The 14,973-nt window shown below is 36.4% G+C and overlaps 1 protein-coding gene across 1 annotated transcript in view; it reads left to right on the top strand.

The window, feature by feature from the left end:
• DNAJC5B (DnaJ heat shock protein family (Hsp40) member C5 beta) overlaps positions 1–14,973 on the top strand; it is a 43,735-nt gene that overhangs the window by 25,975 nt on the left and 2,787 nt on the right. The window contains exon 3 of the mRNA XM_054590040.1: positions 1,633–1,804. Coding sequence (XP_054446015.1) covers positions 1,633–1,804 — 172 coding nt within the window. The remainder of the gene's footprint in view (positions 1–1,632; positions 1,805–14,973) is intronic.

A 14,973-nucleotide genomic window follows, 5' to 3' on the forward strand; every position in this document is an offset into this window, starting at 1 on the left:
TATTTGCATATGAACCATACATATAATCCATCAGCATATTTTTGGACAGTTCACATACATGTGAACAATTCACACATTTTGTGAAATCACATGAACTCACATTCATGAGTAGTAATTAATCATTTAAGAAGGTGCTGATCTCCAGACAGGTAGGTTTCATGCTCTATAGTATTCTAATTGCTATTTTCTTTCACTAAAATAAATCTTGCTATATTAAAGAGTTTTATACATGCAAGAAGAGAGAAAATATGTTTTTATACTTAAGCATGGAGTCTGCATCTTAAAGCTTCCTTTACCTTCTTTAGTCTCCATAATTTTCCCACTGAAAATCCCTTTCTCTATTGTTGAAGAATTGAGAGGGAGACAAGTTCCTGCCAAGCAGATATGGAACTTGGAATGAGAGTTTACACACTGACACTGTCATTTATGAAGATAGACTGAATGCTCACATATAACAATATGGGCATTTTGTGGGCTTGCCCCAGAACCTAACCTCCAGACATGACACTCTTTCCGCAGGAAGGTACATCTGTTTACCTATTACTTTATGCCTTCATTACTTCAATAGGTATTTATTAAGTGTCTACCACATGCTCGGAACTAAATCTTTACGTAGGAGGGATTGAAAGATGACTAGCATACAGCTCTAGCCTTCAAGAATCTTCCAGTCGGAAACAGATCTATGAAGTGGAAAATGTCTTAAACTGTCAACAAATAAGGCATCATGATAGAAATTTGTATGGAGTACAGTTGGGGCACAAAGAAGGGGAGGAGGATCAGAAAAAATGTCAGAGAGAGGATCTTTGAGATGACTCTTAAACACGGAGTGTCTATTTGTTAGATGGCTGGGGAATGGGAGGGGCAGGGGACATTTAGGCAGATGAATCCATAGGGAAAGCACAGCTATGGGAGGTATGGCAGGAACAGGGTCAGCTGGTGCAGGGGGAGGGGTTGGCAGAGCCCACATGACCATAATAAGGAGCTCCAGCCTTATCTAAGAGCTGCATGAGTTCAAGAGGACATGTTTCTGAGAGCTCCAGCAGTAGTGCACAGGGTGGATTAGGGGGCAAGAGTTGGAGGCAGGGAGGCCAGTTACAAAGCTACTGAAATGTCCAGAGCAGAGATAACGGGGTCTGTTCTAAAGCCCTACCAGCCATGATAGAGACAGAGATGTAAGAGATAATGAAGAGAGACCCTGCAGTAGTACTTGGAGACTAAGAGGAATGTGGGTGGGGGAGGGGGAGCTATCAACAGCTCATTTGGTGAGAATGATTCTGTCCCCTTGGTTAGATCATGAGACCTGTAGAGATTTTACTTGTTGCTTTGTTTCTTTGTTGTTTTGTTTGCTTTACTGTCAATAATGGTCACCATAGCTTAAGAATAAAGAAGAACATGTCATATGTCATTACTTTGGCCGCAAGCCATTCCCTCTGGGTTTAACCTGCTAGGCAAAACTCTATACAGAATTTGTTTCCAAGAAAACTAAAAAGATTGCATGCAAAAAGGATGAGGGTGCAGGGTGAACTGCGATGTCTTTAGGTCTTTGGAGGTACAGGGTACACACTTGATTTCTGGGGTTCTCCCACACCCCAGTACCCCTCACCTTTGTTTTGCTTTGCCTGTTTTTCCTAGACCCTGTTTGTCATTATTGGCCTCTTGACTGGCTGCTACTTTTGCTGCTGTCTGTGCTGCTGTTGCAACTGCTGCTGTGGACGCTGCCGACCCAAATCATCAGTGCCAGAAGAGGACTTCTATGTGTCCCCAGAGGATCTTGAGGAGCAGATCAAGACTGACATGGAAAAAGGTGGAGTAAGATAAGAGCAGAGGTAGTGGGTATCCTTCCATAGGCCTTGCCAAGTACTGGGTCCCTGGTGATGGTTATAACTAAAGTGAGGGAGATCCAACAACCAATTGTGGGGGATTCCACAGACTATCAGCTTTGGTACTTCCTTTGCAGACGGTACAAGGAAAGGTAATTTTTCTGACGACAGAGAAAAGCAGAGCCTCATACCATTAGAAAGAAATCATGAAATATGTTAATCTAATACAACATGCAAAGCTAGTACTGTTCATGTTCTCATTTCAACTGTGTGAGCTCTGGCTTCAGGAAGGTTTGGGAGTGCCCAGAGGTAAGAGAACCAAGGTAAAAATTTTTTCCCAGGAAAAGCATTTCAGTCTGTTACTTTAAGATCCCACTTCAAATAGAAGAGAAATGGACATCAAGAAAAGTCAGCAAGCCTTCATTCTTTCTGATTATTTGATAATGAATTTTGGGTAACATTGGGAGAGCATAGTCTTTCTTCCCTGGAAATGAAGCCTCTTTCTCAACTTACACATTTAGAGCTAGCCTCAAACCAACATCAAGAATGTTGTCCTATTTTAAAAAAAACCCCAACATTTCTGTCTCTGTATATGCATAGTCATGATATATTACTTGAAATGATAAAGAAAAAATGTAACAAACGATAAAATCTCACAGAATTCACAACACCAGGAATGTTTCATGGTCTCTGAAAAATGCCTTTGTTTAACAAACTGGAGTCAAACCCACCATTTTCCTCTCCGTCTTGTAGCCATAAACCTACTATCATTTTCTCCTGTAGAATGCACCATTATTCTCAATTACAGACTGTATCACTAAGTCACAAAGAATCCTCCAAATAAGATAGTTATTTGGTAATTCAGACAGTGGTCCAGTGTTTTCAGAACTGCTGAAATTAGGAATGGTGCATTTCTTTGGACTGTACCATACACTGATTCTTTGCATCACACCGAAACAGAAATTCCGTGACATCAAGCAGCAGAGACTGCTTAAAGGCTTCCACTTAACTTTTATTCCTAATCGAATGTGATGCTAAGTAGTATCCAGTTATTACCCACCCTTGACTCCAGCTTAAAGGATGCTCAGTCATGTGAATCATACTTAGTTTCAGACCATTTTAGGATTGGGGAGTCAGAAAGGACAGAAGGGATTTTTCTGTAACCTATGACTCCTTCCTTTGGGGTTCACTGGGTGGCCAGTCCAACAAACAGGGATAGGTGCTCTTACAAATTTTTATCGCTGCCCTGGGAACCAAATTGTGGGCCTATAGTGCAACGCAATTACAAGTTTCTTTTGCCTAATTTGGGATATAAAAGAACAAGTCTTTTAATGAGGGCATAAACATCAAAAAGAGCAAGCAAGCAGTATGACTCATAAATAGGTTAAAAAGAGATGCATATATGCAAACTCCTCTTCAAAGAAGGGCCAGTGACCTTGACATAACTTGTTTAAGAACAATGAGCCCAGTGTATTAATCCCATCTGCTCTTGCAAGGGAGGTAAACTGTTTTAAGATCATGTCAGAGGTCTCTGGCTCTGTTGTTCACAGGCTCTCACGTAACATCCATCAATTCTGTCCAGTGCCCAATCACTGACAGAGGATAGAAAGGGACGGTGAGATTGGACAGCATTGTCATTGTCATCCACTGTAACAATCTTATCTTAACTTGTGTTTTACACTGTGGAAACCAAAACTAGGTGAATTGAACCTAGATATCACAAATCTAGTGTTCATACTTCCCTGAAAAGCCTCAAAGTCCTTTTTCTTCTAAATTAGATCAAAGTTCCACCAGGTCATTTCAGCAGACTTTTTTTGCAGATTTCTTTTCTGGAACAGAAATTCATCCTTGGTGCCAAATTCTACCCAGGTTTCCTTCCTGCAGGGTGACTGGTGATAAATCTATGTGTCTTTCACTGCTCTCAGTTCTGAACCCCCAGAACTATCAATTCCATTGCAGAGGTCAGATTCTAGACTAAGTAAATCACGATCCTATTTGACTGTGTTACTAAGAATTCTAAACCAAGAGGAAAAACCTTTATTCCATTCCTAAATACTTAAAAGCTCCTATGGAGAGTTAATCCAGATTTTGTAGGGCTGAAATTTGTACAACTTGGGTAGTCCTTTTTAAGAAAAAGAATACAAATATAGAATGCAAAATTGAATCACAGTGAATATTTACTTAAAATGAGAAGAAAACACAACAAATTGCAAAGCTTAAAAATAAGATAAATATCACAAAATCTAGAAAAATAGCAATAGTTTAACTGACTGGCACATTTCTTTAATACTTTTACCCTTTGCTTTCTGGGTGCATGCTGTTTGATTGCCTCTTCATTTAACAAAAATTTAATAATATCATATGTAAGAATAAAAAAATAATTCTGTCTTTCCTCTATCTAGTATGTTTGATCAAAATTTGTTTTTTATTATTAGTAGATTAAAAAAGTTTCATTTTTACAACTCATTACTGGTAACATTGTCTAAATTTGTAGGAATTGTTGTAAAATCTGCAAAAACTAGTTTGTTTCATATATAACATGTAAAATTTGGGAAAAAATTTCCACACATCATTTCTTACTCTGCGCATTTCAAACCTTGTTTTCTCTCCATAACCCAATACTTCCAGGATCAGAGCCCACTGACACATTCATATTGTGTGACGCCCCCTCTGGGGTGGGTCTTCATGCCCCCTCAGCAAGTGAATTGGCATAGTGAGCGCTAAGCGTATCCTAAAGCCATTCCTGTGCCAGTATGGTCACTAATAATTATACACAGTTGCTGCAAACCACAAAAACGTATCCTACTAAACTCAAATGAAACTTATCCCCAACTCTATTTCTCCTTAACCAAATCTCCAAAATGTCCATAGCCCCTCTGTTGCCATTTATCAAGGAGAAAAACATGATGGAGGAAAAACAAAGCGGAAAGGGACTGTGTTTGGTTATGGTTAAAATATCTTACTTTTGCAAAATCTATAAAAACGTGAAGACATTTCCAGGGGCCTTTAGGGCCCCTGGAAGGGTCTGCACAGATAAAGATCCCAAAGCTTAAATGTCATTAACTGTGCAGTAAAATCCACTACCACTGCACCCCAGTATAACATTTCATTATGAGAATTTATGCCTTATTTGTAGTTAGGTGCATTAGTTTAGTTAGTTTCAGATTTTCACTTCACTAATTCAGAGACCTAATATAGTTTACTGATAAAAACTAATACAAGTTAAGTCTTGTAAGGATGAAAAAGCAGATTCCATGTGAAGACTATACTTTCTGGACTCTGATCCAATTAATATACTAGTCTCTTCTGTTCTGCAAAAGAAGGTGACCCACTTAAAGTTGTTTCAGAGAATACACTTAAAAATGGTACTAGTCACTTATATATCAAGTTACTCATGACAAATGATAAGCAGTATATGTCAAGATTTGAGTCTATTAGAAAGCACTTGTGAGATGTTGGAGCTTTGAGTAGTTTATTTCAGTGATTCTGAAATTAAATAAAATATGGCAAACATTTTCTCACTTAGGGGATTTTTAATGATCTTATGTTAGATCTAATCACAAAATCATAAAATTTTAGACTTGGAAGGAATCCAAGGCATCAACCCTCATCTCTCCATAGCTTTTCTAGCAGATTGCTGCCCAACCTCATTTGAAAGCTACCAGTGGTGGGGAGATTTGAGGTCTTGTATGAAAAATAAGACATACTCATAGAAATTCAACAACCATAGAAAGGTGCAGAGTCAAACGCACGTTTACATCAACCCTGTGGCACCAGATCCTCAAGGATAAAAATTTTTAAAAATTTTTAGGTAACTGTTTATGGGGTTTTGTTTGTTTCACAAAAATGTCATATATATATATGTGTGTATATATATACACACATATATATATATGCTGTTGCTTAGCAGAGCAAAAATTTTGATTAAAATTTATTAACTTTTTTAATGGATTGTGCTTTTGATGTCATGTCTAAGAACTCTTAGCCTAAGCCTATGTCATGAAGATTTTCTCCAATGTTTTTTAAAAGTTTTATGTTTAACATTTAGATCTATACCCATTTCGAGTTAATTTTTGTATAAGGTGTGAAGTTTAGGTAGAGACTTTTTTTTGCGTATAATTGTTGAACACCATTTGCTGAAAAGATTATCCTTTCTCCATTGAATTGTCTTTGCATCTTTGTCAAAAATCAATTGTCTATATTTCTGTGGGTCTATTTATATGGACTCTATTCCATTCCATTGACCTGTATGTCTATCCTTTTACCAATAACACACCCTCTTCCTTTCTGCAGTTTTAAAATAAGTCTTAAAACACTAGTGTGATTCCTCCAAATTTATTCTTTTTCAAAAGAATATGCCTTGGCTAATCTAGTTTCTTTGAGTTTCCATTTAAATTTTAATATCAGGTTGTCTAAATTGACAGAAAAAATACTGCTGATTTTTAAATTAGTATTGCATTAACTTTGTAGCTTAGTTTGGAAAAAAATGACATCTTTACTATGTTGAATCTTTCAATTCACCAACATGGTATGTGTCCCCACTTATTTAGGTCTCGTCTGATTTCTTTTGTGAGTATTTTGTAGTTTTCAGTATACAGAATTAGTACATATTTTATGAGATGGGTAAGTATTTTATTTTGGAGGGAGCTACTATACATGGCATTCATTTTAAATTTTGGTTTTCAATTGTTCATCACAAGAATTTACAACTATTTTTGTATGCTGACTTTGTATCTTGTGCTCTTGTTAAGCTCACTTATTAAGTTGTATTTGTGTAATTTCCTTGGGATTGTATATATAAGCGGTCATGTCATCTGCAAATAGAGGGCCTTATTTCTTCTGTTCCAATCTGTATGCCTTTTATTTCTTCTTGTCCAATCACACTGGCTAAGATTTCCAGAACTTGGTTTATTGCTCTGCTGTCATGATCTTGAAATTCTTAACTTTTGAATTAGGTATACTACATTTTAATTTTAGACTGGGTTTTGCAAATTATGTAGCTAATACTATTAGAATATTTTCTTGTACGGGCTCTACATCTGGAAGTCAAACTTGTTACTGGCAAGGAATAGGGAAAAAGGCCTCTGGAGCACAGAACTCTGCATTTAGAGGAGAGGAAAGATGATCGAGATGACAGAATGGATAGAGTGAGGGTTTTACATTAATTATTTATTTAAGTGCTATGCTACAGATTATACTGTGCTTAGAAATTTGGTCAGTATATAAAGATTACAACTAGAAATTTATTTATATATATATATATTTTTTTAAAAGAAGTATGGTTACATTTTTTTCTTATATTATTTTCCCTCACTTTCCAGAAATGCCAAGATACAAGATATAATAAAATTAATGTGAGTTAATCCCTCTCCAGAATAAAAGTTGTATCTTCTTAATACTTTATTGTTTCCTTATGCCTAACTAGACTAGTAAAGAAGACTAATAAAGAAAAAGACTAATAATGGGAGTTAACTAGAGAAATACATTTCTGATTTGATTTCAGTAACACCTCAACTTTCACATTTAAGAACATGTTACAAGATATTGTTGATATCTTCTAACTTATGAAAATTCAAATTTGAAATATCAAACCAAACCCTTTTTTAACTGATATACTTACTAAAATGTGAGAAATGTTTTCACCTGCCTTGAGATAGTTTAATAATTCTAGTTTTATAGCTAAAGTTTATGATTTTTCTTGGATATTTTTTATTATGTGCATACTCCAAACATGCCTACACCTTGACACTAATGCCTAAGATACTTTTTAATACTGTAACATGGTACCAGTCTCTGTTTGAGAGGGGTGGTACAGAGTGAGATTTGGTAGTAGAGAGGAGGGATTTACTTAGGTTATTATGTCTCTTTCAACCATGTGAAGGAGTTATAACCCAGCTTCTATCATTAAGAAATAAAGGGGAAACATTCAAAATAGTGTTATCTTTAATATACACTGGAAACTATAGAACTTGAAAGCTGATTCCCATTTCAGTCTCAAAATAAAAATGTATTCCCAGTGAAATCCTGGGAACACAGGGGAATTCTGTTATTCTTGTGAATCAATCAAGAGTAAATATAAGAGAGGTAGTGTCTTTGTGGGGGGTGCCCACCTCCTTTATTTGTATTGGAAACTTGAAAGACAAAGGTAACTTCCCTTCCTTTCAAATGTTCACAAATAAGACCCTATACTCCTGTATTAGTGGAAGTCCACAATATAATCAGAATTCTACTAGCGATAAGGGCTTTATAGGCCATCTTGAGATAGAACCCAATTCCCTGGAACGATGTGTGTGTGTGTGTGTGTGTGTGTGTGTGTGTGTGTGTGTGTGTGTGTGTGTATTTGTGAGAGAGAGAGAGAGAGAGAGAGAGAGAGAGAGAAAGTACAGAGGCAAGAACATAAATGGGAACTTGTTATCTCTGAACACCCTGGCACAGCAAACCAAAAATACAAGAGATAAATTCATTTCTTTTCCAAGCTGAAGGCAATAGATCGAAAAATTCTGGTTAAACCCTAAAAATTTTTTGTGAAGTCATGATTTCCTAATTTTTGTTTTAAGGAGAGAGAATAAAAAAGATTAAAGTATGTAAAGGAGGAGATTTTATAGTGTTGACCTTGGTTCTAAAAATGTGAGACTCAGTGCATAGAAAAATTCATTGATTGCTTAATTGTTCCTGCTACTCACCTGGTTGAAACTCAAATAAATTCACAGCCACTAAGCTGAAGAAGCCATATGGCTTATAATTAGCCTCTTGAGCTTGGCTAAGATATTGAGACATTTACTACATGTGTTCATCAAACAAAGCTAACCAGGAAAAGGGCACCAAGGAAGATACTAAATTCATCTCCATTTTCACTAATTCCCACTCCACTTCCTACTCTCTTTCACCCAATCAAAAGGGATTGATTTCTGAAAATGGTTCATGGAAAATAATTCTTGTAACTAGTCCAGAGCCTTTTGCTGCTGCTTTACGTGAAAACACCAAGTAAGCATCATCAAGGTCCTGGGCCAGGGCAGCAGCACAAGTGACTCAACTTAGGATGTTACTCCAGAAGCAGCTCAAAGTTGGACCCAAAGCTTCTTCAATTTTTGGCTGCCAAGGTTCAGTGAGCAAATCTACTAGACAGGTTTATCAAGATTATTTTTTTATAGCAAACATTAATTGAGCTTGTAATATTTGCCTGACACTATGCTAGGTGCTAGAGAAAAGACATGGTGCCAGCTGTCTTGGAACTTAAACTCCAGCAGAGAAGATGGGGAGACAAATATTCAACACATAATCACACACAGTTAATGTACAGGTATAATAAGCCTGCCAAAGGTGGATCACAGAGGCTGTGATAGTGAACACAAATCTGTTTTCTACTCTATGGTTTTACCTATTCTGGATATTTTATATAAATGGAATCATACAATATTTGTCCTTTTGTGCCTAGCATCTTTCACTTAGCATGCTTTTAGGTTCATCCACATTGTAGCATGTATCAGTACTTCATTCCTTCTTATGGCTGAATAATATTTCACCTCTCTTCTACTTTTTTGCACTCTTTTCCCCAGACCCTTCTGGCTTTCTCTCAACTCCTTTCCCTAATTCAGTCTTATCACCCTTGCTCTTCTCTGGCAAACTGTCAGGATTCCAGCTGCTTTCCATCTATCACACTTACTTTTGATAGTATGGGCCTTTGTCCAAGCATATTTCAGTTTGGGGTTATTTGTAAATACGATCTCTGCACAACTTCTGCTTCATTCAATTCATTATTAAAACTATTTAATATAACAGCCCAGAGTGACTATACCTGCTGTATCTGACATCTCAAGCACCATTCACCATCTTATCTGCAGGATATAGTTAGACACTGTGCCAAATGTTTGGCCATATTTACCAAGAGATTGAGCAATCAATACATTATGTCTGTCAGGGCAATTTGCCTTTGGCTGACTTTGTAATAGCCATGCTTGTGGATTAATTCATTTACTGACTTCAGGTTTGGGTACCCTCATGCAATGTATGGATCCACAGTCCTTAGCATGTTAAATTGAAGCCTTGTTCAGTTTAACAAAAGTGTCATTGAAGATCTGGCAAAGGCATAGATGCTGCAGCACCTTGCAGAACTTTGGGCTCACACCATTGATACCTATGATCCTGATGACAATGCCAGTTTGGGTTCCGTGTGTACATGAAGGTTGCCAGCTTTTCTTGCCCTCCTTAGCTATTTGAATCTCAGTTCTGTACGTCTGCTTGTATTCCTTGTGATAGTGTTTAGTTTTTTCTTAGATAAGCTTCTTCCTTGCCTTTCAAAGTGTCTTTTGGGCAAACTTATTTCTTAGGCACTCGATTTTCAGGTTGCAAAATTCCTTCACTTTTTTTAAGGGTTTCTGGTACAGCAGAAACCTTATTCTCTTCTGCACCCTCCATGATTCCAGCCTGAAAAGAGTGAATATCTTTTTCTATGAGTTTGGATTTTGTTGGGGTCTTTTTTTAGATCCACGTAAGTGAGATCATACAGTATTTATCTTTCTCTGTCTGACTTATTTCACTTAGCATAATGCATGCAAGTTCCATCCATGATGTCGTAAATGGCAGGATTTCCTTCTTTATCCATTCATTCATTGATGGGTACAGTTATTTTCCATCCATATGCTGGCTGTGATAATGTAATCATTTCTTACTATTCTTTTTAGTATTACAATTATACATTTACATCTCTAATCAGTATTTTGCTTGGTTTTGCATATTTTTACTGGTATTGATTTTATTATTTTTTTAAATTATATTTTATTGATCATGCTATTACAGTTGTCCCAATCTTCCCCCTTTGTCCCCTCCAAGAAGCACTCTCCCCAATCCCTCAGGCAATCCCCACACCATTGTTCATGTCAATGGGACATGCATATAAGTTCTTTGGCTACTCCTTTTCCTATATTGTACTTTACATTCCCATGGAGTTTCTGTAACTAAGTACTTATTTGTACTTCTTAATCCCCTCACCTCCTCACATACACCCCTTCCATCTGGCAACCATCAAAATGTTCTCCATATCCATGATTCTGTCTCTGTTCTTCTTGTTTGTTTAGTTTGTTTTTTAGACTCAAATGTTGATAGATATGTATTTATTGCTACTTTATATTTCATAGTCTTGATCTTCTTTTTCTTAACTAAGTCTCTTTAATATTTGATATAGTAAATATAGGCCAAGGTCAGCTCCCACCTGTGTTTGCCCAGGGCCACCCTTGATGTTTCACTTTTTATATGTCTTTTGATAAGCAATCTGAGACGGCTGCTACTTGTGCTGAGCTTGGAGATTCCCAGGCGAAGCCCAGCTGTGAATCTAGGCTGGCTGCTGCTAGTGCCATGCCTGGGGCCACTTAGCAAGTTATATGAAGCCTCAGAGCTTACTGAGGCCTGCCGTTGTTTGTTTGATTAGGATTTAGGAAGTTGTGAAACATGAGCCAAGACCAACCATTCATATGGAAAAGCCATGGTTAACAGTTTGGATGGATCTATAATTTGGATCTGATGGATTCTCAGGGAATCTCCAGGGTGGGGCATACAGTGTTAGCCATGTTGATGGAATCTCAGATATGGCACCTACCTGCTGGTTTCTGTGGGGAGAGGGCTCAGAAAAGAGACAAAGGCCTTTGCTTGCCTTTTTGTCTGGGAGAAAGCTGTTCCCCAGGTCCCGCCTTGATGCCAGACACTTCAGTTCCTTCCTGTATCCCTGCATGCCACTGGTACCTTTTAGGTTGCTCTCCTGGTGCTGGAGCTCAGAAGAAGTAAGTCTGAGTAAGTCCGTGTATGGGTTCTTTCAGGGGAATTGCTTGAGACTCCAGAATTTTCTTCCACTGACTCAATTCCTGCTGATTTTTGCAGCCAGAATTTCCAGGGTCTTATCTTCCTGGAACTGGAACTCTGGACTCTGGGGCCTGGTGTGAGGCTGGGACTCCTCACTCCCAAGATATTCTTTCTGAATTTTTATCAACCATACAGGGATATGGACTATCATGTTCCTTGTCTCTGTCCTTCCTATCAGTCTGGATAGATGTGATTTTTTTAATTCTGTAGTTGTCATTCTTCCATTCAACTCTTTTTCTGACAGTTCTGAGTGATGGGTGTTCTATATTTTAGTTGTAATTTTGATGTGGTTGTGCAAGGACCTATGCCACCATCCTGACCACAAGTCAGTTTTGCTCATTTTTGAACTCAAATGAATGGACTTATACTCAACAATTATTCTTCTACTTGCTTATTTTTTTTTTACTCAATATCATATTTCTGAGAGACATTCACTATCTTTCATTCATTTTCAATGTTATATAATATTCTTCCATGAGAACATCTATAACTTATCTATTCTACTAATGGATATTTAGGTAGTTTCACTTTCTTTTGCCACTAAAAAAACAATGCTGCTATGAATGTTCTTATGCACCTCTCCCAGTGCATGAGTGCTAGAGTTTTCTAGGTACATATTTACACAGGAGTAGAATAACTTAATCAAAGGGTATGCATATCTACAACTTATTACATAATGCCAAGTTGTTTTGCAAAATTGTCACACTAATTTCCATTCCTACTAATAGTTAATGGGACTTTCTGTTATTCCACATCTTTGCCAAAACTTGACATCACCTGATGTGCCCCAGTCTGGTTGGAAAATTGTATACCATTGTGGTTCTAATTTTTAGCTCTTTCATTACTAGCAAAGTAGGACATTTTTTCATATGCTTTTTGGTCATTTCGGTTTATCCTTCAATGAAATGCCTGCTCAAATCTTTTGCATATTTATTCTGTCATCTGCCTCTTACTTACTGATTTTTTATACTTGGGTATTAACTGTGTTGATTATATTTGTTAAAACTACCTTCTCCAGTTTATGACTTGATGTTTCACTTTTTATATGTCTTTTGATAAGCCAAAGTTCTTAATTGTAATGTAGTCATATATCAAATTTTGCATTTATGTTTAGCAATTTTTGTGTTTTGATTAAGAAATCATTCCCTGTCCCAAGAATATAAAGGTGTTCTATATGGTCTTCTCAAAGTTATATAATTTTGATTTTCACATTTAATCATCTAGAATTGATTTTTGCATGTGGTATGGTATAGGATTCCAATTTCATTTTCTCCCATATAGAAAACAACTGCCCCAGCACACTGATTTCTAGTCTTGATTTTGGTACATATTTACTATATAGATGGAGTAGTTTCTGGGCTTTCTGTCCTGGTCCACTGATCATTTTGTCTATCTGGATGCAATACCGGGCCCATTTATAACAATTCCTAATACCTTTATTAAGTCTTTTTAACTTGTTGTTCAGGACAGTCTCATTATCCTTGCTTTTTGCTTTTCCATATAAATTTTAAAATCAGCTTTGTGAAGTTCTTAACACAAGTTTGTTAAACAAAACTTTTGGGATCTTTCTTAGAATTGCAGTGACACTGTAGATCAGTTAGATAGAATTGACATTTTTAAAAATGTGAGTTTTCTAATACGTGACATGGTATTTATGTCTCCATTTATTTAGGTCTCTTTATTGGCTTTCATTAAAGATATATCATATATCTTTAGTGACATTTATTCATGAATACTCTAAACACTTTAACACAATTATAAATAAATAAATGGTATAATATATTAATTTCTACTTGTTTTTTGGTATATAAAAATGTACTTCTTAAACATTGATTTTGAATCCAAGAACTAGTTAAACTCTATTTCCAATTATTTATGTATAGTGATAGTTTTAATTCTTTCTTCCCATCCTTTACCATGTTTCTTTTTTTTGCCTTTCTGTGTTTGGTGAGACTACTAGTGTAATGTTGAAGAGAAGATGCTTTCAAGATTACATCAAAATTATGAGGTTTGCTGTAGGTTTTTGGCCAGGTTAAGAAAGTTGTCTTCCTATTCCTAGTTTGTCAGAATTTGATAAGATGTGTGTGAAATTTTATCAAATACTTTTTCATCATTTGAGATGGTTATGGTTTTTCTATTTTAGTCTGTTCATGTGAAGAATTATATGAATTGGTTTTCCAGCCTTAAAACAATCATATTCCCGAGATACCCAATATGTATCATTGGATTTATTCCTCCAGGGTTTTGTGGAACCTTCTGGACAGTGAGATTGTAGACATTTTAAATTATTAATTTAATGGCCCTGGGTGGGTGGCTCAGTTGGTTAGAGCATTGTTCTGTACACCAGAAGTCTGTGCACTAGATCCCTGGTTAGGGCACATACATAGATTGTGAGTTTAATCCTTGGCTGGGCCGTGTACCAATCACTGTTTCTCTCTCACATTGATGTTTCTTTCTCTCTCTCCCCCCATTTCTCTATCTCAAAAATCAATAGATATATCCTTGGATGAAGATTTAAAAAAATTATTGATTCAATGTACTTAATGTGTATAGACCATTTAGGTTCCTTTTTTCTTTATTAAGAAAAGGTTCTTCAAAATTTCCTCTCATTATTTTTTACACATCTGTAGAATCTGCATTACGGTCCCATTTTTATTACTTACATTGGTTCTTTCTGCTTCCTTTTTTACTCATTTTGCCAGAGATTTGAAAATTTCACTCTTCTCAGATAAGTAACTTTTGGTTTTGTTGATTATCTTGTATATGTGTTTCTACTTAATTTTTTCTTTGTTACTTAATTTATTCTGTTAATTTTCTAACTTCTTACTTTAAAAAAAAGATTTTATTTATTTATTTTTAGAGAGAGAAAGGGAGAGAAGAAGAAAGGGAGAGGAACATTAATGTGTCGTTACCTCTCACTCACCCCACACCAGAGACCTAGCCTGCTACCCAGGCACGTGCCTTGACTGGGAATCGAGCCAGCGATCCTTTGGTTCACAGGCTGGCACTTAATCTACTGAGCCACACCAGCAAGGGATACTTTTTATACTTCTTACTGTTCAAACCTTTCTTCTTTCCTGATAATAAGCTATTAGGTTATAAATTTTCCTATAAGTACCAGTTGGGCTTCACACTCACATTATTATTTTATTCTTACGAGCGAGTTCTAAATACTTTCTAATTTCCATTATGATTTTTTCTTTGAGGTATAACTTAGACTTACATATGTCTTAATTTGTAAACCTGTGTGAGTTGTAAACTTTACTATTGTTCTTACCTAACTTAACTGTGCTGTGATTAG

This window comes from Pteronotus mesoamericanus, unplaced genomic scaffold (assembly GCF_021234165.1).
Source record: "Pteronotus mesoamericanus isolate MK-2021 breed Mesoamerican mustached bat unplaced genomic scaffold, CSHL_Meso_final scaffold_174, whole genome shotgun sequence".
Lineage (NCBI taxonomy): Eukaryota > Metazoa > Chordata > Mammalia > Chiroptera > Mormoopidae > Pteronotus > Pteronotus mesoamericanus.